Source organism: Callionymus lyra, chromosome 17, assembly GCF_982586985.1.
Source record: "Callionymus lyra chromosome 17, fCalLyr1.hap1.1, whole genome shotgun sequence".
Classification (NCBI taxonomy): Eukaryota; Metazoa; Chordata; class Actinopteri; order Syngnathiformes; family Callionymidae; genus Callionymus; species Callionymus lyra.
The window spans coordinates 9,605,208-9,633,188 of NC_141834.1; the positions used below are offsets into that span (position 1 = coordinate 9,605,208).

Below are 27,981 nucleotides of genomic sequence, written 5' to 3' on the forward strand. Positions count from 1 at the left end.
GAAAATAAAGAAGTGTGTCCTAAATTCTGAGGGCACACACTAACATGCACTCCTCTCAACGACCACTGTGTAGCGCTGTTCCAGTGCTGCATACAGTGCACGCGGAGAGCATCATCTCCGCAGTCTTCCTCTCATCCCGGCAGACTGACCCAACACCAACTGACTGACCAGCAGCCTCGGAGCCACCGATGGCTGCTTGTTCTTCAGATTATCAGGTAAAATTACTAATTTTTCATCAAATCTGTGAGAATGTCATGATGGATGTTGTGAGGAGGGGTTGGGGGTTGAGGTGGGGGGGGGGGTAACTGAAGACTTCTCCATGGGACATTTTGCATCCTTTCATTTCTCTCTCCTTCCTCTGCTGACATGATTGATTCTTCTTAATGGAAATGTGAGTGCAAGGTTTGTTGTCATGCACAGGATATCTGAAGATGAGGAAAGTCTGTCCATATGTGTGTGTGTGTGTGTGTGTTTATGTGTGTGTGTGTCACAGCTGACTTTGTCCTTCCCTCCTGGCCTCATTCCAGAGCACAAACGGCATGTGAATGGCGGCGGAGAGCAGCAGAGTTGTCATCACAGAGGAGCAGGAGGAGGTGCTCCAGGCAGCCTCCGGAACCATCGGCGCTCCAGCCCACCAGCACCACCCGACGCACACCCGCAGCCAGAGCCACATCCAGTTTCACCTTGTGACACACTGGCAGGCGCCTCGACTCCTCGCTCACACCAGGAGCCACAGCCACTCTCACTTCAGCACTCCCTCCTCGCAGAAGTACAGGATCACACACAGCCTCTCAGCCATGACCAGAGGGGAGACCGGAGCTCAGGGCTCTGCAGGGAAGCCCACGGAACCCTTGTTTGCCAAAACCCCTCATCAGGTAAGAACCTTTTTTCAAAAACCTCTCTCTCTCGCTCTTCAATGGCTTATCTAGGTGGTGATCACTCAGTGACTTTGTTTCCCTTGTCAGAGATAATCCTCTTGACATCAGTGTGGAAGTTGATTGTTGTGATTCGGGACAGACTTCGCTCTCATTGATGAGTTTGAACAGATTGTGTGTGTGATCCTGTTATATCCAATCAGAGGTGTTTCCACCTGGAAAAGTGGCTTTGGAATTCAACAGTAAAAGAGATCTATTTAATTTTTGTTTTAACTAGAAGCACAAAAGGGGGAACATTTGACCTCTTGACTGTATTTATATAGCCTTAAGAAAGACAGAAGATAATACATAGAAAATGTTTCTGACAATTGAATTTTTATTATTGTAATAACTCTGAATACAACTTCCATAAGTTACTTTTATTTTTTTCATATAAAAAATGTCCCTCAACGAATTTAGATACATTTTGTGATCATGGTTGTTTGTTTTTTTTAAAGATGTAGCTGTATAAATATCTCATTGGCATGTTTAGGTTTATTTTTATGTTGATCCTTCATAGTTTTTCTATCTTGTTTTGGCTTTTCACTTCTCTTTTTTGGCTTGATGACCCCTGACAAGTAATAATGTGGCCCCTGAGGAAATGTAATGGCTCAACCCCGGACTTGAATCTGCTTTTCTTTTTTTCCTCAAATTTTTTTTTTAATTGACAATTTTAATGCAAATTCGGCCCCTGTGTATAGAGTCTGTGTATAGAGTATAGTGTATAGTATATAGTGTGAGTATATAATGTGGCCCCTGGGGGAAATTTAGTAGCTCAACCCTGGTCTTGACTCTGCTTTTGCTTTTTCTTAAATTGACAATTGGATGCAAATTGAATAAAATATTGATAAAACATAGATGTATATAATTATATATTTTATAAAAAAAAGGTTTTTATATTAGTTTATTTTTGATAAACGTTCTTATTCAATAAAATACTGATAAAATAAAGATGTATAAAATGATATATTTTGAAAAAAAGCTATTTTATATTAGTTTCTATTTGATAAACGTTCTAAACGTTCTTATGTTGATCCTATTCTTTCGTAGCTTTTACAAAAAAGTTTTTCAATCGTGTTTTGGCTCTTCTTTCTTTTGGCTTGACGGCCCCTAACAACAGTCCCAGTATATAATGTGGCCCCTGAGGGAATTCAATTATTCACCACCTGGTTTTGAGACTTGCTATTATATTTTTTTTAAAGAAAAAAGACATGCAAACTTCATCAAAACTGATCTTAAATTGTTGCCTAAGTATGTTTTCAAGTTCAAATTACACTCCAAGTTTAGCCTCATAATTACATTGTTATTTCATCCAACTTAAACAATAATAGTTTTCTTCATAACCTCCTTCAAATATTGGTATATTTACTTTTTTATTTTTCATTGTGGACCAAAAATCTAACAGGGCATCAACATGAGGCAAAAAACATCTTAAAATGGACTGTGTGCGACTTGAGTGTGAGAGTTTGTGAAGCTCTTCATCACTGAGCTTGTAAACTTTAGGTTTGGTTAACCATAACATCAAAGCTAATTTAAAAATAACTCACAAATACATTTGAAAAAAAAAAACAGCTCATTAATTGTGTGGAGGGAGGGGGGGGGGTCAAAGTGATACCACACATGTCGAAACTGGCAAAAATAAACACAACACGTAAAGTAGAGACGTTTTAAAATCTAATGCCGTTGAAGTTAATCACTGGGTTTTGCAGCGAGTATGACATCACACTGGGACTAACCTGTTCTCCAACTGGTTTGTCACACCTCAGACGGTCACCGAGAGGATTCCCCAGACATTTGCTAAATCCCTTGTTACTGGAAACGTAGTTGTATTTCCAGATAAAACAACCTCGTCTCGCCAGCTTTAGGTTATTTTAAAAAGATTATTTCCCCCTCTTCGGTGGATTCCTCTTCACTGCAACACACTTGAGAAATCGAGTCAAAGATTAGCTCTTATCTCACCAGCAAACAACAAAGCAAACAAAGATAAGAGACGAATATAGTTTTGAAGTCGAGATGTTCAACGGCAGAACATAAACTGGTAGATAAAAATAATTCCTCTTGTTTATATAATGATAATTACGCATCAATTTAAATGAATGTAATTCAATAATGTTCTTTATTGACGTGAGACTTTTATTTGTTCAATGAATGAGCAGAGATGCGTTTACGAAGTGCGAGTTAATTTTGTTAAAGCACTTTAATTGAGACTCTTGTTAACCGTTATCTGCAGAAACCACACATCTACACCGCAGTCAACACATGTGGTTTCGGTTTTATTGGCTGTTTTTAAAGAGTGTTTTGAGTGCATCGCAGTAGTTTTTAATGAAAATAATTCATTGTTGAATTAGAATTTTAATTAAAAACACACAGCCAGCCACCATTCAGACCTGCTGCTTCTATTAATGTGGTTCAAAAGGGGGACATTGGCAAGTTACGCTTATGTGATCAGTCTTTAAGAAATAAAATGAAAATAAATAAAATTGGTTTATCCTCTAGATTGATCAAGTTCTTATGTGATATCAAAGGATACAATATGCTTAGATGCGAAAAAATACCATACCATACCCTACCGTACTATGCCATACTGTACCATACCCTACCGTACCATGCCAGACCGTACCATGCCGTGCCATACCATATCGTACCATACTATGCCCTACCATACCATACCATGCCTTACAATACCATACAATACCGTACTATACCATATTGTACCATACCATATTGTACCATAGCATACTATACCACGGCATATTGTACCATACCATACTATATCACTGCATATCGTACCATACCATATAATAATAATAATAATAATAATAATAATAATAATAATAATCTCTATTTATATAGCGCCTATCATACCATACCATACCACGCCATATCGTACCATACCGTACTGTACCATACCCTACCATACAATATTGTACCATAACATACTGTACCATATCATACAATACAATACCATACCCTACCATTCGATAAGATACAATACATTGCGATGCAAAATGAGACAAAAAAGAAGATCCGATTATTTCTAAATGTAACAATAGTAACAAAACATAACAAAGCTGACAGACTCAGGGCAGGAAACCCAAATGCAGAGGCAGGAAACTGTAATGATAAACTCTTCTTCTTATTTTTCTTCTTCTTATTTTCCTTTCGGATAGGATCAGGAATGAGTCAATCAGAGGAACAGAACATGTTAGATGTTTTGGAGATAAGGTCAGAGAGGCCAGAATGAGATAGTTAGGTCATGAATATATAATTTATACTTTGCTTTAGCAAAACACATTCCACAGAAGTTTGATGTCACGACAGAGACTGACAGGAAACATAAATGACAGGACATGGCAAAAGCAAAGGTCACTTTACCGAATGAAATGAAAATAAAGAAGAATGTAGCGAAAAGAAAGAACTGTAACCAATCATTAAGGAACAAAACAAAAATGGAACGCAAAAAAGTAGACAAATTAAAACTCGAGCAAAAACCACCCTTAGTGAAATTCATCCAAACCTGATGAAATGTAGGTCACACAACAAAACAAAAGATTACGATAAAATATGAAAAAAGGTGATATTGTTCTCTTTTTCACATTTAACACAAACTACGGACAAATATCAATATAATAACCCAAATTAAGTATTAAGTATAATAATAAGATTCTCTCTTGAAGCTATACTTCAGTACATCAAGTCAAAAAGAACAACATGGAGGTTCAGGAACTTGTTAGGTCTAAGAGCTCAATGAGTATTCTTACTGAAATGTATGATTCAGAGAGTGAATTAACTTTTGTTTTGTTACAAAGAGAATTTATTTGATAACATCATCAAGTCTGTCACCACCTAGACTGGGTCGATTGCGTTGCTGTAAGTCCTCATCTTTGTGTTTTCATTCATCAATGCAGCCTTTTTATCACAAAGAGAATCCTTCAGGTCACACTCGTGTTATTTTTCTGAAGTGTTCTTCAGACATAATAAAAAAAAAAGGACGAGTTCATACATGATCCGCTTCTTTTATCCTGACTTCTGAAGTCATAACACTCGCCGGTTTTGACGGGAAACACTATAGAAGCGGACCGCCTCACTTAGATAATGAAGGTTTGCTGTCACGCTCATAATCCATAATCTAAAGTGATGGCACAAAGCTGCTGCTGCTGCTGCTGCTGTTGTTGTTGACTTCAGTCATTAGAATCCTAGTTTTGACCCAGAATAGTATGAAATCCCTCGATGAATGATCCACTTAACTCTTTTTGGATCCACATTGACTTATTTCTTAACATGTGCTATCACTAATAGATAGATACTTTTTCTGTTATCCTGATTAACATAAACTACTTTGATGGTAGTTGAAATCCTTTCTTAAAAATGGAACATAGATTAACCATTAATGTTTGTTTATCCATTTGTACCATCACAAGATCACAAGTTTCTTGGCTATTGTCAATAAAAACGTTCAACTAAATGATAAAACTCTTATGGTTAAATAGCTAGCTTGATTGTAAACATATTATTAATACGTTGATGTAAAGCACAGATAAACACAAAGATTACCTATAAACTCCTGCCAAAAACATAAGATAACACCTTTTTTCAAGCAAATTTAGCAAATATGAAATTATAAAGCAGAAGTAGCAATACACTGGGAAAAATCGACTACAAAATGCAGTTCATATATAGAATAGCTTTTTGTTATTGTCGGAACACAACATAACAAATCATGACATAATTAAACACAATTTATTGTAACACAATACATTTTAAAACAACGTATCGTAACACAATGTATTGTAAGAAAACACAACGTAGCGGAACATGGCGGAACAAACGTAAACACAGTGTAACAGAACATAACAAAACACAACGTTAAGAAACAACGTTACGAAACGCAACATTACGAAAAGCAACATTACTAAAAGCAACATTACGAAAAGCAACATTACGAAAAGCAACGTAACGAAATGCAACGTAATGAAACGCAACGAAACGCAACGTAACAAAATGCAATGTAACGAAACTCATCGCTACGAAACGCAATGTTACGAAACGCAACATTATGAAACGCAACGAAACGCAATGTAACGAAACGCATTGCTACGAAACGCAACGCTACGAAACGCAACGCTACGAAACGCAACGTTACGAAACACAACATTATGAAACGCAACGAAACGCAATGTAACGCAATGTAACGAAACGCATCGCTACGAAACGCATCGCTACGAAACGCAACGCTACGAAACGCAACATTATGAAACGCAACGTAACGAAACGCAACGAAACGCAATGTAACGAAACGCAAAGTAACGAAACACAACGTAACGTAATGAAACGCAACGTAACGAAATGCAACGTAGCAAAACACAACGTAACGAAACACAACGTAAAATGAACATAACGTAAGATGATTAAACACAAAGTAACGAAACAACGTTACGAAACACAACGTTACAAAACACGTTACAAAACACGTTACAAAACACGTTAATAAACACAACATGATAAAAGACACGTAACAAAATAACAAAACAAAGCGTAAAAAACAGCACCAAATTACAAAACAGTCATATTTCTTTTCTCACGTAATCTCTCTTCTACCAATGTCAACACATTTCTTCACTGTCAACCATCTTAGCAATTTATCAAGTCCACTGAACTCATTATAAACCACTGTCTTACTATCTGCATAAAGCTTGAATAAAGAACTTACATTTCTAATGAATGTAGATTCATGTTTTGCAGCATCTTCACTCTTGCAAGGATTCATTAGCTTCCTTCATTAACCCTCGTCGGCCTCGTCCGTCTTAAGCTGATCGACGGGCTCGACTCGGAGGACGCAGCTCTGGCTTCAATCCAACATTTGTGTTTGTGTGACGGAGTCGGTGTGTTGTGTAGTGTGTTTTCTCCTCGGCTCGGGCGCCCGGTTGACAGGATTTCCTGTTTATCCTCTTTGATGATAAGGAGGCAGGAATAGAGGACAGAATAAATGTTTGGATGAAGAGTAGATATGGGATTTTTTTTTTTTCATCAGTTAAAGCATCTTTGGATTCTCTCTGGAAGACTTTGATTTTCCTTCCAATTAGGGATAATTGCAGTGAGAGTGGGAGACGAGAGGCTTGAAGTCCGAACGGCTGCACAGCCTTTACTTACCTCCGACCCGCTTGTCCTGAGATTGAATAATTACACACCTCCCTCCTGGTAATTGTCGTTCTGCAACCTCTGCGTGTTTTGATGGCGCAGAAAGAGGAGGAAGAGAAAACGTGAGCGGGATAATAACTGTGTTTCGGGTCGGGACTGTGGTTACTTTGGTGATTTTTTCTTTTTTTGAAAGCGCTGGGAGGGGAGTCGCTGGATGTGGAGGGACACTGTTGTTTTCCTGTCTTGGGTGTGAGTGACTCTGAAGGTCATTTTTTTTTTGGGGAAAGTGGCAAAAGTTGTTTTGCAGCATCTCAGACGGCAGTAAATATATCGCGCCGGAGACTGCGGTGTCTCGCGTTATTCATGTGTGAAGATGAAAGAGCCAGACACCAGCGAGGTTCGCATGCACACAACATGGCGCTTGATGATTTCAGCAGAGCATGAGGTTTTTTTTTCTCCTCCGTCTGCACACGAGCACCGCAGAGCAAACACAGGGGTCTGCTGTCGGGTCGCCAACACAAGGGTCAAGGGTTAAATGAATGTCAAATTTATTTTATCAGTATTTGCATGTGACTTATGTTTAACCATTGAAACCACTTCCACAAGTGAAAACAGAATGTAACAAAAACACAACATAATGAAAACACAATTAATGAAAAAACACAACATAACGAAAATACTATGTAACAATAACACCATATAACAGTAAGACTATGTAACAATAACACTATGTAACAATAACACTATGTAACAATAACACTATGTAACGAAAATACTAACAAAACAATATGTAAAAAAATACTGTAACAATACACTATCTATTGAAAACATTGCGTAACAACACATGTAACGTAAAAATGGAGGTAACGAAAACACTATGTAACAAAAACATCATGTAACAAATACACTATTTAACGAAAACACAACGTAATCGAAACACAACGTAACGAAAACACAATGTTACAAAAACTCAACGTAACAAAAACACAACGTAACAAAAACACAACGTAACAAGAACACAACGTAACAAGAACACAACGTAACGAAAACACATCTTAAAACACTATATAACAATAACACTATGTAACAGTAAGATTATGTAACAATAACACTATGTAATGAAAACACTGTAAGAATGACACTTTGTAACAATAACACTATGTAACGAATACAGTATGAAACAAAACAATTTGTAACAAAAGACTGTAACGAAACACTATGTATTGAAAACATTGTGTAACAAAACATTTTGGCACGAAAATAGTTCTTAATGAAAACACTATGTAACAAAACACTTTATAACGAAAACACCACGTAAAAAAACACTTTGTAACAAAACACTATGTAACGAAAACATTATGTAATGAAAAAACGATATAATGAAAACACTATGTAAGGAAAAAAGTATGTAATGAAAACACTATATAATGAAAACACTATGTAACAAAAACACTATGTAACAGAAAAAGTACATAACGAAAACACCATGTAGTGAAAAAAATTTGTAACAAAACACTATGTAATGAAAACATTTTGTAACCAAACACAATGTGATTTTCTAATATAAATGTTCAAAGCTCCTATATTTTGTTTGACAGCAAAGTGGTTCCTTCTTGTTTCTGTCACTGTATCTTTTATCTTCTAAAGAAGTCACATCTTCAGTGACAAGAGCAAATAGGCCATGACCTCTGAACCTCACAACCTTCTCAAGCTTTCCGCGGGGAATACCAGGCCATTCCCATAAATCTCTCCGATATTCTTGGATCTGCTCCCTCAGACCGCAGACCGGTTGCCAAGACGACTGTCTCGCAAGGTGTCTCTGCGGCATCCATACAATATGAATCAACCGCCGCAGCTGCCTTCTGTTGACATGGAGGATGAGTCGCTCTGTTACCAATTATCATGCCTGACGAGTATCTTACCTCAGACATTGTGTTATCGAGAGTCATGGATTGGTCATTTGACTCAACTATGTTTGGTCTCATTGAAACTGAAACTGAAGTAACAACATGTTTTCTATTGTCAATGTCACCCTGATGTTTCCCGACTTTACTCTCAAACTATCTAACTATCCGAGTCTGAATGAGCTGCTTGGCAGAGATCTGCGTGTCTTTATATTATTATTCAGAACTCTAATGAAACATTTTCTTTATAATGAGTCATTTATAAATGGCGTCATTGTGTTATTATCCAAAACTCACCTGCTGCTTTTCTTCAGTCGGAAGAAAATAGAGAATGAATTGCAGGGTTGAGTGTGTTTGCCTTCTAAACTATAGACTTCCTCGCCAGTGAATTGGGAAGAAAACAGGTCACGGTTGATGTACCGACACGCAACAGACACTTTGCTTCACAGTCCACTGAGTCGCTGAATGAATGCAACATGACTGGAAGAGGGAGCTATTTTTGGATCACGTGGAATTGAATATTAAAGGATTGAAGCATTTTTATCGTGTTGTGTATTGTCAACTGTGTAATGATAACAGTAGGGGGTTAGACTTCATACTAAAACAGGCTTTATCATTTCATAGTATGTGCACAGGACTGTTGGTGATTTAAAAATAACATTTTAAGGTGGCTTTGTGAGCATAAATGTGTGAAGCTATACCTTCTAAAATATTTAAAACAATTATAAAAATGACAAGAACACATTTATTTAACTCCACTTTGACATGAGGAGAGTAGGGAAATAATTTGACAATCTTGAAATGCAAGTTGAGTGAATGAAATGTCTTAATAGTTGAATTCTTCAAAATGTAATTCATTACATTTTATTTTAACAGGTTTAATTTTCTGAATAAAATGTGAATTCAAAGAGAGAATGTCATAATTGTGTTGCTTAAATTACATGTGCTATGTTTTATTTCACATTTTTCTTCTCACATTCACATGTCTTAGATTGAATAACGCTCTATATTTTATATTTTTCTATAGTTGTAGTGATTTATCTATATATCATGTAGTACTTGTTAACCTAACTCTTCTTTATTACCATTTAAACTTCTGATTCTGAGAGCCGTATGGCGAATGAAGACCCTTGAACCTTAACCCTTGTGTTATCCATGGGTCAAGCTGACCCGGTGGCACCCAGAGACAACACAAGGGATTTTTCAAACACATTTGTTTTTGGGATTTCGGGTCACCTTGACCCTGAGATAACACAAGGGTTTCACCAAGTTTTGAAAACTCCCCCCAAAACATTTTACAATCATTTCTTTGCAATTTTTTTTTCTTTTTTGTTTTTATAATACTATGTATTTAAATAATATGAGAATTAAAAATTAAATTGAAATAAATTAAAACCTTTTTTGTGTTGATTGGTTTCATTCTGAACAAACGAAAGTCAGACACAATCTAATGAGGCTTTAATTTGTTGTTGTATTTGTCATATTAGGGCTTAAAATGTCCTCTTTCGTTCTTTTTTTTGGGGATTAAAACCTTTTCAGTCTGAGTTTATAATGTGGCCTCATGGGAAATGTAACTGCCCAGGAAATCTGAGTGGCTCTAATTGGTCCGAGATGCTACTAAAACTGTCGTAAAATCATTCAGACGTTGCATACTTGGATCCTAATGATCCAAACTTCTGCTCCACAGACCGACTTGAGACCTCAGCTGTCATTATGCAGTAAACTGTGTTTTGCCATCGGCGGTGCGCCCAAAGAAGTGGCGTCCAGCGCCACTGCCTTCTTCCTGCAAATCTACCTGCTGGACGTAGCCCAGGTAAATACACTCGATCGTGTTTTTTTTTTTAAAGGGAAAGTATTGACCGAGCCTGGTTCGCCCTCGCAGATCAACGCAGTCGAGGCGTCCATGGTGCTGTTCGTTGGAAAAGCCTGGGGGGCGGCGACCGACCCCATAGTGGGATTCTTCATCACGAAAAGCGAGTGGACCAAGATCGGAAGACTCATGCCCTGGTGAGTTGATCTGTTTAGAGATTTACAAAGGAACTTGTTTTTTAGGATCGGAAATAATTTTTCTTTAAAAATTAATTATAAGCGACTTATTTTAGTCTTTTTTATTTTTGTTTATCTAGTGTAATAATCTTATCTTATATTCTATAATTTACCCATTTTTTTAATTAAAAAATAATTAAGAAATATCTTTTAATCAGGTGCCTTCTGAATTTTGGTTAAAATAATTTAAAAAAATAGCAGTCATTTTATTGTCATTGAAACATGAACACTTAAACTGTCAAAAAATTAAAAAAAAATATTATTCAATTATAAACAATTTTTTTAAAACAAATTATTAAAATGAACACTAAAGTCTTTAAAACTATATTAATAAATGACGTGAATTATATACAGTATATATATAATTATAGAGAGAGATTAAATATCCAGATTCAGATGATATTTTTTCAATCATTATTTTATTCTCGTACTACAAAGCAAATGACATGTCGACCGTCATCTCTGTAAACTTTAATCCCCGACGAAACCAAATCTTTCATCAGGTTGAGCTCGTCTCTCAGGTCGACCAGGAATGCAAATTGAAACGCTTACATAAGCTTTCGACTTCTTCGCCTCCCTCTTCAATTATGCGGATGTTTGTGCCGAATCATCACAAAAAGCTAAATTTGCTCCGGCGTCTGGTTTTTTTTAATGACTCTCTCGACCGGCGACTCACCTGTGTTTAGATAAACACCATTATTCCCCAACACTCCCATGTGATGAGCCGACTCTCGGGGCGTGGGTTAACCTATTTTAGTTTGGCAACAGTCTCGACGAATAAACGGCGTGCTTCGGAGCAGCGCGTCATTTTCGGCTTCCACATTCCAATTTTGTGGTCGAACCCTTCCTGCGAATGTGTCCGTGGGCGACTCTTCGTCTCATTCCACGCCTGCTCCGTGCCTCTTTCTCAACACATTAGCCTGACACTTAATGTGTTTACACACGAGTGTATAAACCGGCTCGTCAACACTGACAGATCTGGAGGTGGACTAAGTCCTCGGAGGACATCGGCGGCTGCTAGATCTTCCCATGACAAATCTGATAAGACTTTTATCTATTATAAACTTGGAAAGTCCCTTCTGCACATCAGGAAATTCCTTTATACCCTTCAACTGTCAAAAAGCAAACACAGAAAGATGTGTATCTTTGGACAAAAACTTTATTTTGTAAACTTTACCTTAGTATATTCTAAAGTTCCATAATGGACTGCAACAGTTGAAGTGTCAAGTTTCGCAGGCACAAGATTCAATTAAATTAAGTAATAGATTAAGATTAAGGAAAAGATGAAATAAATCTCTTGAATCCAGAGCTGGAAGTTACATTCATTCATGGGTCAAAATTATATTCTATAACTGTTGGGAAGGGCCACAAAGCCAAAAGACGGAAGGGTCTTTATGAAAGACCTTAGAAAAGCGGGGCCCGTGGGCAACATGAGACCCTTTAACTGTATTTTTGTGGTCCTCACTAGGTCAAAGGTTATTTATTTAAACATTATTCTCTAAATATGACAAAAGGGTTTATGTTTTAGGACTTGTATTGCCCATTACAAAGATGTAAGTGTATATAAAGATACATTTAGAAAAAAAGTTTTTATAAGTTATATAAAAAAGAAAATTATAAAAAATACAACACCATTTTTCTTTGCATATTAAGCTTGATTGATTTCACACTTTTTTGGCACCCACATCAGTCACTGTATCAACTGTGGTCCCTGAAGAAATTTAATTGACCACCACTGAGGGATCAATAAAGTTTTACCTTACCTTACCTTACCTTACTGCTTTATATGATTGAGGAAAATGGATCAAAGGAAACTGAAATTACCTGTAATTTTAACTGTAATATTTCCTTTTATTTTATTTCATTATATGTTTAGTTTATTTAAATTTAAAAACATTTTTTTAACCCCAATTTCTTTTAAGGGACAAGAAACAATTAAGATGATTATAGGGTTTTATTTGAAGTTAAAATGGTTTTGAATAACACAAATCAATCCGAAATACACTACAAAAAACATATTTTTTACATAATTAGTCTTTTAATTGTTTTACCTATGAGGGCCACGTAAAAACAGGGGCCAAATCAGTCACTTTGTCCCAATCTGTGTTAGACAGTGTTTTTAAAGCACTAACATGGGGCATACAGCTGCCAAGGGTCAAATTAACAACATCCATGCTTTAAGAAATGTATTGGAACATTAAAAAATATACACAATACATATAATCAAGCAGTACTTGTCAGTATAATTTAAAATAAAACAACAGCAAAACCTCCTTAGCAGAGCTAATAAAGGGATCTCATTTTTAATCTCATCTTCACACACATTCTAAAAGAACTGAGGCTCTGGGGAAGATTTAATTAAGTTTAAAGAGATTAAAGAAAGACTTCACAGCCTCACTTGAGACTTCTTGTCGATCCATGAACCTCCTCTGCTGCTTTTCCCATTAACTCCCTGCGAACTGTCGTCTTAGTGAAGGAAACGTCAGGTACGAGCGCTCAGACACCAACTATGTGTCGATGCGGACGTGCCTTTGTTTCCGGCGCGAGCACCGTCATCTTGCAGGAACATTCTAACCGCTCCATTCAGAGCCGGGCGGTCAATACTGCAGCACCAGCGTTGTCCGGCACTTTTGTTGAAGCGAACAATCAAGAGGAGAGTGAAGTGACTGTGCTGGATGATGCTAGAAATGACAGTTCACCACCTCCCGCTGTGTTTCCCCCCCTCCATTATCTCTGATGGACAGCAGGTCAGAGGTTAATAACCTTTCACTAATTCAACAGGAATCTCTCTTTTTTAGGGTCAGTGCAGAAAAAAAACGTTGTTTTTGTAACATTATTTCAAAACTTTACTTAGTATAATTTGGCTTTCTTTCTTTATTTAATTATTGCATTTTTTGTAAGGTAAAATATTTATTTTTCTGAGTGGAAATTAAAAACAAAAAAACAAAAATGTAAATTTGCCTTTTCGGCAATATTTATTTCCTGAATTTAATAATAAAGCTTAATTTATTAATAAAGTACAAATACCTGGATTTATTTTTAATATTTTTTTTATTTAAAAAAAAAAATCGTTTAAAACATTTCTGTTTTTGTAGTAATTGATATTAGAAAAAAACGACCAAAACATTTGAAAATATTTGTTATTTTTGTGGGGGGGTTTTCTGTCCTATAAATGTATATCTTTAATTATAAAAAAAAAACATTATTTTTTTTTATTAAGAATTATTTCGGTATTTACGACTCTGCCTTGTTTATTTGTTATTGTTTTTATCTAAAAAAATAATTAAACAAACTAAAAAAACTAAATTAAAATTTTGGTCTGTTTTAAAAAAAAGTAAAATATAGGTTTTTTACAAGACAAAAATCAGAAAAATCAATAAATTGTAAACTGAATTCTGTCCAAACATATAAGAACATCACATTTTATTTTCAAGAGGAACAGGATAAAATAAAGGGTAAAGAGTAAAATCAGTCCTGCACAGCCGCCCTGGCTCACCATGTTTGTTTCAATCATGTCTTCGCGTGCTGGTTCAGAGCTTTCAATACAATATTAATATGAAATATTGCAGTTTCCCTCTACAGATGCCTCCATGCTTATAATCATTTAGCAGGCTTAGCCTTCTGAGCGAGGAGAAATATGGTGTGATTTGAAGGCAGCTGAAAATTATATAATCCCCGACACTGTCATCCTCTTCACCAGCTTACAAATGTGTTGACGGCAGCTGTGAGCCTGATTTATATGGAGCTCGTGGACGACTCTAATTGTACTGGTTGTATGGGTGCAAAAGCAAAAGCGTGTGAATGATCCCAAATAAAGATTTCCCCTTTGATATTAATGTGAGTGATGAAGCTGTTTTCTTACCATCTTTTCTGTGTTTTGCAGGATGTTGGGTTGCACTCCGTTCCTAGTGGTGTCCTACTTTTTCCTCTGGTTTGTTCCTCCTTTCACCAACGGCCGCTTCGTCTGGTATCTGGGCTTCTACTGCCTCTACCAAACTCTCGTCAACGTGAGTAGAAAACCGCGCTCGTGCCTTTTGACGTGTACAAAACTTGAGAAAAGATTCTTGATGTACTGTATTTTTTTAGACACTGGACTACAAGGTGCATAAAGCTCAGTGCTACTTTGTATTATTACTCCATAGTATTACTCTGTGAAGCAGCATAGTATTACTTTGCTAGGCTGCATTGTATTACTCTGTGAAGCAGCATAGTATTACTCTGCTAGGCGGCATCGTATTACTCTGTGAAGCACCATAGTATTACTCTGCTAGGCGGCATCGTATTACTCTGTGAAGCACCATTGTATTACTCTGCTAGGCAGCATAGTATTACTCTGTGAGGCACCATTGTATTACTCTGCTAGGCGGCATAGTATTACTCTGTGAGGCACCATTGTATTACTCTGCTAGGCGGCATAGTATTACTCTGTGAGACACCATAGTATTACTCTGCTAGGCGGCATAGTATTACTCTGTGAGGCACCATAGTATTACTCTGCTAGGCGGCATAGTATTACTCTGTGAGGCACTATTGTATTACTCGGCTAGGTTGCATAATATTACTCTGCTAGGTGGCATAGTATTACTATGGTATTACTCCACAAGGCTTTGTAGTTATTACTCCTAGAAGCTTGGTGATATTACTTCTCAAGGCTACATTGTACTACTCTTTAGGGCTTTGTGGTATTACTCTGCAAGGCTATGTGGTATTACTATGCAAGGCTAAGTGGTATTACTCTGCAAGGCTACATGGTATTACTCTGCAAGGCTACATGGTATTACTCTGCAAGGCTACATGGTATTACTCTATGAGACTACATGGTATTACTCTGCAAGTCTATGTGTTATTACTCTGCAAGGCTAAGTTGTATTACTCTGCAAGGCTACATGGTATTACTCTGCAAGGTTACATGGTATTACTCTATGAGACTACATGGTATTACTCTGCAAGTCTACGTGTTATTACTCTGCAAGGCTAAGTGGTATTACTCTGCAAGGCTACGTGGTATTACTCTGCAAGGCTACGTGGTATTACTATGCAAGGCTACATAGTACTACTCTGCAAGGCTACATGGTATTACTCTGCAAGGCTACATGGTATTACTCTGCAAGGCTAAGTGGTATTACTCTGCAAGGCTACGTGGTATTACTCTGCAAGGCTACGTGGTATTACTCTGCAAAGGCTACGTGGTAATACTCTGCAAGGCTACATGGTATTACTCTTTAAGGCTACATGATATTACTCTGCAAGGCGACATGGTATTACTCTGCAAGGCTACATGGTATTACTCTGCAAAGCTATGTGGTATTACTCTGCAAAGGCTACGTGGTATTACTCTGCAAAGGCTACGTGGTATAACTCTGCAAAGCTACGTGGTATTACTCTGCAAAGGCTACGTGGTATTCGTCCGCAAGGCTCCGTAGTATAACTCCATGCATGGTGTCGGAGGTAGGATGAATGGCTCCACATAAGTAGCGCTCTGTTCTGTTGGTTTTGGAGGTTTTCCGTACATATAATGGGACTAAACGACTTTGAATACACCTGGCTCCATGAGAGGAAATACCTTCCGTAACTCCCTTCAGAATCTGTCAACTTGGAGCTCAAAGCTGATCCAAAAAGGTCTTCTTTTTTTAAAATGGTTCTATTGAGATGACTGAGAACACAGTGTTGAAAGTGGAAGCGATTCCAGCCGCACGCTCGCTGCGGGATCAACACTTTGATTTGTGAGACACGCAGCAGATTACAGACCGGCAGCTTTACAGGCACCTCAAAGGGGATGTGCAGTTATTTAAGTTGCCCTTTTTCTTTTCCTTTTTTTTTTTATTTTTTTACAACACACAGACCATTCATCTTTCACTCGACTCCGGGGTGTATGCGCCCGGTATCTCGCGCACCACTGGCGGCCGCACTGTGGCGAGCTGTAATAGCATGTCATTCTAACGACTTGATAAGTACAGAGGCCGACCTGCCAGGAACCTCTCGCTGGGTCAACACTGGCGACCCGTTTTTAGCTTCGTTTCATTGTCTTCTCGTCAGAAATCTTATCTTCAAGATGTGTCCGGAGTCTTTTCACCAGCTACCTACCCCTCCCCCTTTATTTATCAAAGGGGGTTCATTATGTACCAGTGTTTGCGTCTGACCCTGGTCCCCGTAAATCCTTCGCTGTGTGGAAGCAGCCGCGGAAAGAAAATCCCTTCACTCACTGCGGTGTGTATTTTCGGCGTGGATGCGGACGCTCGTTTTGGGAAGCGGTGCTGACTGAGCGCCTGTGTAAATTACAAAGTGTAGAACTCACCCGCCTTGTTTATTCTCTGGAAGAGGTGGCGGGGATTGGAAAAACAGAGAGAAGTTGACCGACATGGAAACGGCAAGAATCACTTTTGATGTATATCTGTCGTGTATATTTGAGTTTCCCGAAGGCTCGGAGATGAAAAGACGTCTTTCTTTTTTGGGTGTAGTCATTTAATTGCCTGAGACATATTTTGACAACTCGTGAGGTGACATTCCCGCATGCTGTGAGAGCGTGCAAAACACCGTTTAACAAGGTAGACGTGATGCAGGATCTAGTTTCACATTTATCATGTCCTTTTGTCTGAGGTTGCTTCTTTGCTGTAAACTATTGTTCCGCAAAAATGTACAGTCATAAAAAACAACAACATAGTTTTCTTCATTTCCTTGTTGAGTTTGATGCTTCGTACAACAAAATGTACATTTATTTGAACAAATATCGTGAAAACAACAAAAAAAAACTTGTAAAGATTTTAATTTTAAGCTGATATGTTGACTTTTATTCATGGGTTGCTACAAACAAATCGCTTACGTTTTTTACATCAAACAAGTCATACAAGTTATGACAGTGTACTGTCAAAACAAATTCCTTTTTGTCATCTAATTAAGAGGAGTTTGATTTATTAAACTCACTGGATATGAGTTTTAAATGTTACATCATTGTCAATAAATCAAGCCAACAAATGTTAAGCTTCTTCCTGATTGGTGGAGGCAGAAAACGCCCTTAATCCCTTTATTAAAATATTTTAAATACTGCAACCTATCCTAATTTGTGTAGCACAATTTCCATTTTTTAAACAAAAACTAAAATAAAAAAACGAGTTCTGACAACATCCCACATAAGGAATTTATGTATTACGAGAGATACGTTAGAATTTTCAATGTTTTACCAAATAATTTAACAAAAAATTAAGTTTAAATTATGTGTAGATGTGTTTTAAAAGCCAAGTCAGTTTTGTTTTAGTTCAATTAATATTCAGGATTTTCCCTCTCAGTGGGTTTTTGCCATGTAACAAAATGGGTGGAAAATCATGGTCAAGTTAGAAATGTGTGTTTAAATATTCCTTGATTCTCTGAGACTCGGTGGTGTCTTGACCTTTTAAGCTTATATTTTATTGAGTATTGTTTTAATTGTTTAAGCACCATGTGATCCTGGTCTAGAAAAGCGCTCTATAAATATTACTTACTTACAAATAATTTACAGAGGTCGCTATTTACACATAACATTACTTTTAGGAACATGTTCCACCTGTAGTATATACAGTAAATAAACTCATATAAATAATAAACATACTGTATTGTAATGCATAAATATTAATATCACGTAATTTGATAATAAATCCCTTTAAGAACACAACTGGTCTGCTTTTTTTTCTTTCCCCCTTTAAATTATTTGACCAAAAAACAAGTAAAATAAAATATCTCGGGCTCAAAGTGAGCCAGAGGCCAGAAAACAAATGTGTTTGTGGTATCCCTTTTGGTCCACAGGGTCACCTTGACCCATAGAGGACACATGGGTTAAAATGAGTGATGGTTCTGATGAAGCTTAATGAAACAGTGTCATGTTGTTTAGAAGTCAGTAGGTGGCGTTATCTGTTTAAAAATGATGGGAGGTTTCATTAGAACAGTTGTTCAAAAAAGGGAAATTAGTGCAGAGACCGCCATCTAGTGGACACTGAAAACAATGACAATGCTTCATGAAGCTTCATCAGAACCATCACCAGTTAAAACGACTTATTGTGTTTAAAAAAAATAATAATAATAACGCAACTGAGCTTAAAGGATTCCAACAAAGAAAAGAGCAATATCAATAATAGCCAGTACTTCATGTTATGATACAATTACTGCATGTTTTATTATTAAATGTATACAATGTTGTGTTGCATTAAATATTCACGTTTAATTGGTAATAACTAACGTTAAATTCATAACAATCTTCGAAGACATTCCAAATACTGATGGCATGTTTTTAAGTCAGGAATGCGGAGAGTTGAGTGTCAAAGTATTTGCTTCTTGAAGACCCTTCGCAAAGTCAGCATATTTAATCTTTAAAATTTTCGGTTCCAGTGCTTCCACGTGCCTTATTCTGCCCTCACCATGTTCCTGAGCACAGACCAGAAGGAGAGAGACTCGGCCACTGCCTACAGTAAGGCTTCGCTCATGAAAAAAATCTGTTCATCCATATTCCTTGGGTCTTTTTTTCCCAGTGATGATGTGTTTTTCCCCTGTTCTCAGGAATGACCATGGAGGTCCTGGGTACGCTGGTGGGGGCCGCCATCCAGGGTCAGATCGTGGCGAGCGCCCACACCATGAAGCACTGCCCGACGCCCAACATCACGTTCGGGTACATCGTCAACGGCAGCGGGGCGGAGATCGTCAAGACCCTGGTGCACCCTCAAGACCACCTGCTGCATTCTGTACGTAACCCCTTGACCTCGCAGACCTTCCTCGTGCTACTGCTGAGGAAAAATGAAAAGAAACTCTGTGTTTAAATTGGATCCATATTTTGGGGGGAAAAAATTGAAAAAAGGATCTGGAGTTTTAACCCCTCGAACTTTCGGGGTCTGACATGAGATTTGACTGTTTGATATCTGAACCGAACATTTAGAGGCTGCGCAGCGAAAACCACAAAAGGGGCCTCTTCCTCACATGTGGCCCCCACATTGGGGGGTCCCCAACGCCTGCAAGTCATTAGAACTATTTTTAACGCAGAACTCAAAAAAAGGTGGCAAGCATTACATGTCAATTCCATTTATTGTTAAGTTTCTTGATCGTCTGCCTTTGCTTGCATTGGTTGCGTCTTGGAACTCTGGTTTCTTCCCACAGTTATAAAAAACATGCAAAAATTAACTGACTAAACTGAACCATGTCCAACTGATCTAAAATAAAAAAGAAGAAAACGCTGAGACAGTGCATACCTCCGCCAAGGACCGTATTTCAAAAGACTTATTAAACATAAAGTTGATTTTATTATGAATTGATTGCATGGTATGTCTTATGAAGACATGTTTTACTTTTTTTTTCTAGTTCTAAACAGAGGTAGAAGTCAACAATCTGAATCAAGATCAAAATGTAATGTTAATTCTACATTATATAATCTGACATAACTACTTTAACTCTTGTGTTATCTCAGGATCAAGGTGACTTGAAGGCCCAGAAAACAAATGTGTTTGTGGTATCCCTTGTGTTGCCTCTGGGTTAGATAGATAGATAGATAGATAGATAGGTCAATGTTTCTATTGTGATCTTTGAAGATATTAGTGTTTAAGATAAGATAAGAAACAGAAATAATCAATCATTATAAAGAGACTAAGATAAGAGTAAAAACTCAAACTTCCTGTTTTGTAAACACACATTGTTTAGCCTGTGACTTCAAAAAAATGAAGTTTGAAACACCGGTGCTAGATTAAGGATGGCTTATAGTCTATATACGTCTATATAAGTATCGTGCAAGATGATCCTAAACGCTAAAACAGAAAACACTAAGTACTAGTTTAGTATTGTAAGAACTGTCTTATGTGGTGAGCAATGACATTTTCTTTAGATACAAAAAATATATACTCTCGGGAGGAAAAATGTTGGATAAATATGGGTTTTATCAGTAGATTAAAGGGTATTTAAGCACTAGAAAAACAAGAATAAATATATAAATTGACCATTTCTGAAGAAGTAAATATCCGTGACTGTTCTTGGGATTTTTTTTTTTTCAACGGAGATACAACAAACCAGAGTCTAAAATGTCTCGTGTAGGGCTTTGGTTACAACCGCAGCTATTCGGGCTTAAATGGTCCCTTTCCAAACGGATTTCGGTTGAACCCTATCAGGGCGGCTAAGTCACCTCGCCAAAGCCATCGCAGCCACCCACCAAATTCCGTCGCGGCCGCCGCCACGCCGCGACTGGTCTCGCCGAGGCCGCCTGTGTTTGATGTGCATAAATAATAATGCGCCGCTGGCTGGAAAAGTAGCAAACAAACAGGTTGTTTTAGTTCCTGTGGAGATTCGATGTTAAACATCAAGGTTGTATTTTGGGATGTGCTTGTGGTTTCTTCTGTTTATGCTCCTATTTGCGCCGTCACGTGGTGGAACTTAAAAAAAACAAAAAAACACATCAAACCCTGAAGGGAGCAAACACGGAATGATAAATACTAACCTGCATGAATAAGACCATCTTGTGGTGTTTGTTTTTGGAGTGTGTATTTATATTGTCATGTCAGGGGTTGATTTGAAATATTAGGAGCTCAGATCTAAAGTTGTTTTCTGTCTTCCGTGCAGAAAGAGGTCTACATGTTGGCTGCAGGCATCATTGGAGTCGTGTTCCTAGTGTGCACTGTGGTGATGTTCCTTGGGGTCAAGGAGAAAGAAGGTGAGACTCATTTTCATTTTTTTCAAGGTTTTTTGAGTTCAAGGAACAGTTAAGTAAACCGATGCAATACATTATTTTGTGAATTTTTCGGTCTTTTCCATCCCGGAACGTACAAATAAATTCAATGCAAACTTTAATTAAGGAAATGTAATGTTTTAATTTCATAATTGCTTGATTTTATGTTATAATTTTTGGGTTTCATTTGGGATTTTACTGAAATTTGATTTCAGTTTTACCAGTAGGTTGCATTTGTACCGTAGAATGAATGCAGCTAGCACTGTTAGCTAGCACTAGCTTAGCTACCAAGTACACCATTGTTTTTCGAATGTCCATTTTTCAGTAAAAGAAATGAAACAAAATAATTGGGTTTACATATTTTCTATTTCTTTTATATGTTACAGAGTGCTAAGGTTGAGCTTCTACCATAAAGAGCAATTTTTTTTTATGAACAAAAGCATTTTTTTGTTTTTTATTTAAAAAAACAAAAAAACATTAAGCTTCTGGTTTAAAATATTTGATGAATTTTTTTTGCACAATCCTATTTGGGGAAACTGTCAAATACTAAGTTTGACTCATTTTCCAGAGCTCAATTAATAAAAAAAACAAGTCATGATGTGTCAATGAAACTTCATGAAACAGTATCTTTTTATATTTTTAAGATCCCACTAGATGGCACTCTCTGCTGAGACACTTTCTCCATTTTTAAAAGGCCACTAGGTGGCGCTCTTAGTTTTAAATTCGATGCCTAGTTGCGATGAGTAGGTAGATTAAAGCCAAAGATAAAAAGCTGCCATTTATCATCTTTCAAAAATGAAGAAACTGTATCGTGATACTACACAGAGGTTTCATGAGGCCTCATCCACCCATTACTACATTATTTACAGGTATTTTATTGAAACATCATTTTTAAAGAGTGTTCCACCTACTGAGCTCTAATATATGAGACACTGCTTCATGAAGATTCATCAACACCCAGATGTTTTAAAGTACTTGTTCATAATACGATTCAAGAGCTTGTTTTGAAGGTTATTTTTAAACATATTTTAGGTGCATCTTAGCCTGTGTGATGACTTACCATTTACTGCAATGCAGAGCCACTTCCAGGACTGACACTAAGATCAAACCCTGCAGCTCTCACTTACTGGATGATATTCAATATGCTGTGTTCTCATGCTTGTTACTCCAGATCCATACGCTCCGAAGACAGAGAAGCAGATTCCATTCCTTCAGTCCTTCTGCATGGTGATGAGACACGGGCCGTACCTGATCTTGACCGCCGCCTTCCTCTTCATCACCGTCGCCATTCAGGTGAATGCAAGAATGAACGCTCTTCTCGTAGACGTCGTGGAAGAAGATACTTTCTCCTTATTTTTAAAATGTTTATGAGTCCTTAAAGCATCTCGGTATCTCGAACGCAGGCCTGTGTACGCTCTCCGGTCTCAGGGGAGGTGTCACTTGTCACATATGTCACATATAAAGTGGGAATAGCCCGCAGGAAAAAAAAACGCTGTCGGCAGCTTTTCCCCAGTCACGATATACGTTGGACTGTGAGTCAGGCAGTGACGCTGAGAGGATGATAACCTGAATGTTTGATCTTCTCTTTTTTCCTGCAGCTGATTCAGAGCAACTTCGTACTCTTCTGCACCTACGCCGCCGACCTGAGGGATCACTTCCAGAACATCGTGCTGACCATCTTGGTATGTGTCTGTCGGCAAAATAGCTAAAAGAACAATGCACTTTATGTAATAAGATAGCTTTGATAAATACTTAAATAGATCAATAAATGTAGGGAAATGATAAGGGATGTGAGAAAAAATAAATACAGCAATATATCGCAAATTTTCTGTAACCTTTAAGCTAGCAAGACGACCCAGGAGCGCAGGATATTAAGTCAAGGGTGGCTGCAAGGCGCAAGATCCACTACAAAATGTGAAAATGAAATCCAGAACTCACCTAAGGAAACACAAAGCGGTAACAGGAAAAGAAAAACAGTCAGGAGGTTAGCGTCAAAAATACAAAGTAGGTTCACTAGGCAAACAACTGAGAGCTTTACCCATGGTCCAGAGAAAAGGTGTTGACATCGACTCAGGCCAGGAACAGACTTTTTATGAAGCAGTACTGATTTTCCTGGTAGTCGACAGCCGTGGATCTTGCCAAGCACTGCCCTCACCGACTGTCAAGAGAGCGGCAAAACACAGGAAAAGCAGGAAAGGACTGTACAAAATAACACTAATCAATTAAGTCCGTGTAAAATAAAACATTACATTTATATTAAAATATTTAATTTATTTAATTTATTTATCTACATGCAATATTCTCAGCATTTGTTCATTTTGTGTTGCAATTCATCTTCCGGCCATTAAATGCCGCAGTAATTGCTGAAGGACTGAGGGCGAGAGGATACAGGCGACTCCATCCAAGTTTAAAGCTGATCTTTTGGCATATTTTGGTTAACAAAATTAAAGAAGAGAGTCATCAAGAGTCAAGTGGTCTGTAAATTTGCAACATACATACAATATCGTTTACCCTGTATGGCAAAAAGTATCACATCGTCAGATTCTTGCCAATACACAACCCTAGTAATAATGACATTGGAAGAAAATGTAGTGGGACGTGAGCTGCTTGGCAGAGGTCTACACCCCCTAAGAGTGTTTCAAGTTTCACTTAGCTAAAGTCGAAGTAGTTAAATGATGAAATATAAAAGCAAATAGAACAATGATTCTTAGTGTAGGACAAAATAAGATGAAGCATGTTGCTCCCCCAGTGGATGGATGGTGTAATTACAATGTTTGCAAAAACTAGCACTTCTCCCGCAAGTGCATTTGTTTTTAAAAGGTTGTTTTTTTCTTTCTGGAAACTTAAAAAAAAACAAAAACCTGTCTTTACATAAACTGGAAATTAATAGAATTGCCGTCTCCAACTCACTGCCAGAAATCAGGTCAACCAACCCTACATGAATTGTTGAAAATGAAACAAATTAAAAATCATGTCCAAATGTGATTCTATTTTAAAAAAAGTGACCATTTTCCTTGGTTGTCATTTCTCCAGGTTTCTGCCGTGATCAGCATTCCGCTGTGGCAGTGGTTCCTCCAGAGGTTTGGGAAGAAGACAGCAGCCTTCTGTGGCATCACTGTGAGTATTTTTATTTCAGCTCGCCCAAGCAGAGCGTCACCCGGAGTAACCTTGGCGCGCTATCTGGTGGCAAATAACGGAACTGCAGCTTCTAATATTGTTTTTTTTTATCTTCCTTTCATTCCAGTGGATCATGCCGTTTACACTCATGCTGGTGTTCATCCCAAACCTGGTGGTGGCTTATGTCGTGGCTGTGTCTTCTGGACTGAGCGTGGCGGCGTCTCTCTTGCTTCCATGGTGAGAATTATAGTATTATTATTATAGTAGAGTATTTTTGTGTTTTCCACGTGATTTACAACCTTTTATGAAGATCAAACTAATCCAATAATCCTGTGTGTGTCTGACTTTCACTTGACCTTCTTTGCTCGACACCGATATCTTCCCTCAAACCTCAAATTACAGGGGGGGTGGGGGGGGCTCAGATTGTGGGTGTTCCTCCTTAAGGAGCTTTTTATTGTTTATCCATCTCTTATTATTATCCCTCCCATATGCTTCTATAAAAACCGGCCTTTCGTCCGACCATCTGCTGCCAGCGTCCACTAAGACGATTAAAATTGTGTTTCGCCGTGGCTCAACTTTTTTGTTTTCAAATTCAGGTCCATGTTGCCAGATGTTGTGGACGACTTCAGGCTGAGCAACCCCTACTGCAGAGGTCACGAGGCCATCTTCTACTCATTCTACGTCTTCTTCACCAAGTTCGCGGCTGGCATCTCCCTCGGGGTTTCCACGCTGTGTCTGCAGTAAGTTTGAACACTCTGGTTTCCTCTCACGGTCCAAAGAGGTTTAGTGATGTTTCCAAAATGTTCCATGAGATGATGTCTGTCAATAAAAATGCCCTTTGAGAGATTTGCCTCTTGCCCCGAGTAGCTGGGCTAGGCGCCGTCAATGCAATTCCCATCAAATACTGTAACTGTTGTAAGGGACCGACAACAAAACTCTAAAGAAAAAAAGTAATGACTTTTTAAAATGTATTATTTATTTATTTACGTATTATTTAAAAAATATATACTGTATATATTAAAACATTCTCACAAAATTGACGAATAAAAGAAAGGAAAAAGACCTTAAACAAAAAACATGTTAAGAAGTTGAAATGGATAATAAAAACAATTAAAATTAAATTAAATAGTTATTATAAAAGATAAGTTGCAATGGAAATTTCAAGGGAATGTTGATAATGGGACATTAAAAATGTTATAGTAAGACACTATAAGTTCTAGTGGTTAAGATGCTTTCATATATAAAAGCATCTCTTCTTTTTTTTACATTTTTATCATGTTTTTTTATGATTTATATTTTGATAAAAACAATATATTTCAATGAAGTCTGTGTAAAATAAAATATAGTATTTAGATTAGATTAGATTATTTACAAGCATCGTTCATGGCATTTGTTCATTTTTGTGTTGCAATTAATCTTCTGGCCTCTAGTCATTAAGCCCTCTATAGCTAAAGGAAATCCTGCACGATCATAGCAGTGACTGAGGATGAGAGGATACAGTCGACTCCAGACGATTTTAAGCTGATCTTTCTAAGACACTTCTACTACGTTCTAGTGGTTAAGACGCTTTCATATATAAAGCAGGTGGAAGTTTTTGAATATATATTTTTGTCTGTAAGACCACACAAAGTAAAGGACACAATTTACATTTATTTTCAACAACTATGGCTAAAATTAGAGGAAAAATAAATACTCATAAAAAGCGATTTCGTTTGTGTGGCTGATTTGGTGAGAAAAGAAAGAAACAAAATGGGAATAAAAATCAAAAGGGAAAAAAAAAAGATATATAATCAAAAACAATTTATCTAAAATATAATATAAATATATAAATCCAATTAGTTATATTTAGTTTTTCTCTGATTCTATTTGTCCAGACTAGAGTTTCATTGAGCAATAACTTGCTTATGTAAAATCAATGATGTTTACATTGTTTGTAGATAATTAAACTATAACAATATAGTGAACATAACTCGTAAGGTGGCCGTAGAATTAATTGTTTTCTCAATGTTGTTGCAGGTTTGCAGGCTACGACACAGGCGCGTGTAAACAGCCTCTACCCGTCGTCCACACCCTCAAGCTGCTGATCGGCGCCGCTCCGGTAGCGTTCATCGTCACCGGGCTCTTGATCCTGCTCTTCTATCCCATCACCGAACGAGTCCGGCTCAGGAACAAGCAGCACCTGGAGGAACTCCGGTAAAAAATAAACTCAAACTCTACGTCAAAGCTGATCATTACTGATCATCTATTAATAATTGATGTTTTCTTAACAGCAAACACAGCATCGGCTCCAGAACGATGGAGGATCTTAACAACGTCTGACCTGAAAAAAGGAAAAAATCTTCTTCCAGTACCAGACCTGGAAGTGCATCCATTAGTGTATATTACACTGAAAAAAATAGTTTACTGTAAACATTTTTTGTTTCATTTTCACATGTACTGTATAGTCATCTTGCTATAATAGAATTATATCTAAAAACTACCTTATTTATATAAATGAATGTATACGACTTTGCTGTGTTTTGCTCAATGACACTGTATTTTATTTATGACGATTCTTGATATTGAATGTTCTTTGGTTGCTTGACACAATGTTTTGCTGTGTGTATTTTGCAGAGGAACACGAGTATTATATTGTATAATTGTAAAATAGTGATTTACAGATCCAGACAATCAATTAACACAAAGCCAGAAAGGCACTCAGAAAGCGCAGACCCCTGCCAAGCCACTCATTTTGTAATTTCCCCTCTGATATAACTGCCATATATTTAATTAAATTAGATTAACTTTGGTAACTAATCGATGAGCTAAAATGCATTTTAAAGCTCTTCGGCTCCATCTCGACTAATCCTTCAAAATACATTTGGATCCAGATGGTAATTTGAAGCGTTACCGTGCTCTTAACACTTCCTGGAAGTTCATTTGCCAACACAGATAAACATTGGTGATCATTTAACCTCTTTGGCAGAGGTATTTTGTACAAACAACCCCCACTCAGAAAAAAGTGAAACTCAACCCTTTAGCATTAGATGTTTTTTTTATTGTTTGTATAAAAATATTCCTCACTTTCTGTTTTTATTCTTACAAGTGAATAAACAAAAAAAACTTGTCAACATAATCTGAGAATAAGACTTGTGTAACATGAAGGATTTGCATTTTGTCAAGCAACTATGATAAATAAAGTGAAATAAAAAAATAA

The 27,981-nt window shown here is 37.3% G+C and overlaps 1 protein-coding gene across 1 annotated transcript; it reads left to right on the forward strand.

Annotated features, from left to right (window-relative positions):
- Positions 1–4: 4 nt before the first annotated feature.
- On the forward strand, positions 5–27,981 carry mfsd2b (MFSD2 lysolipid transporter B, sphingolipid). The gene is made up of 15 exons (XM_087813074.1): positions 5–215; positions 528–875; positions 10,644–10,769; positions 10,839–10,963; positions 14,886–15,009; positions 19,358–19,436; positions 19,526–19,707; positions 21,563–21,653; positions 22,840–22,961; positions 23,267–23,350; positions 24,702–24,785; positions 24,913–25,022; positions 25,382–25,525; positions 26,802–26,978; positions 27,056–27,981. Exons 2-15 carry the CDS (start codon positions 546–548, stop codon positions 27,102–27,104), a joined length of 1,827 nt encoding a protein of 608 aa, XP_087669200.1. The 5' UTR covers positions 5–215; positions 528–545; the 3' UTR covers positions 27,105–27,981.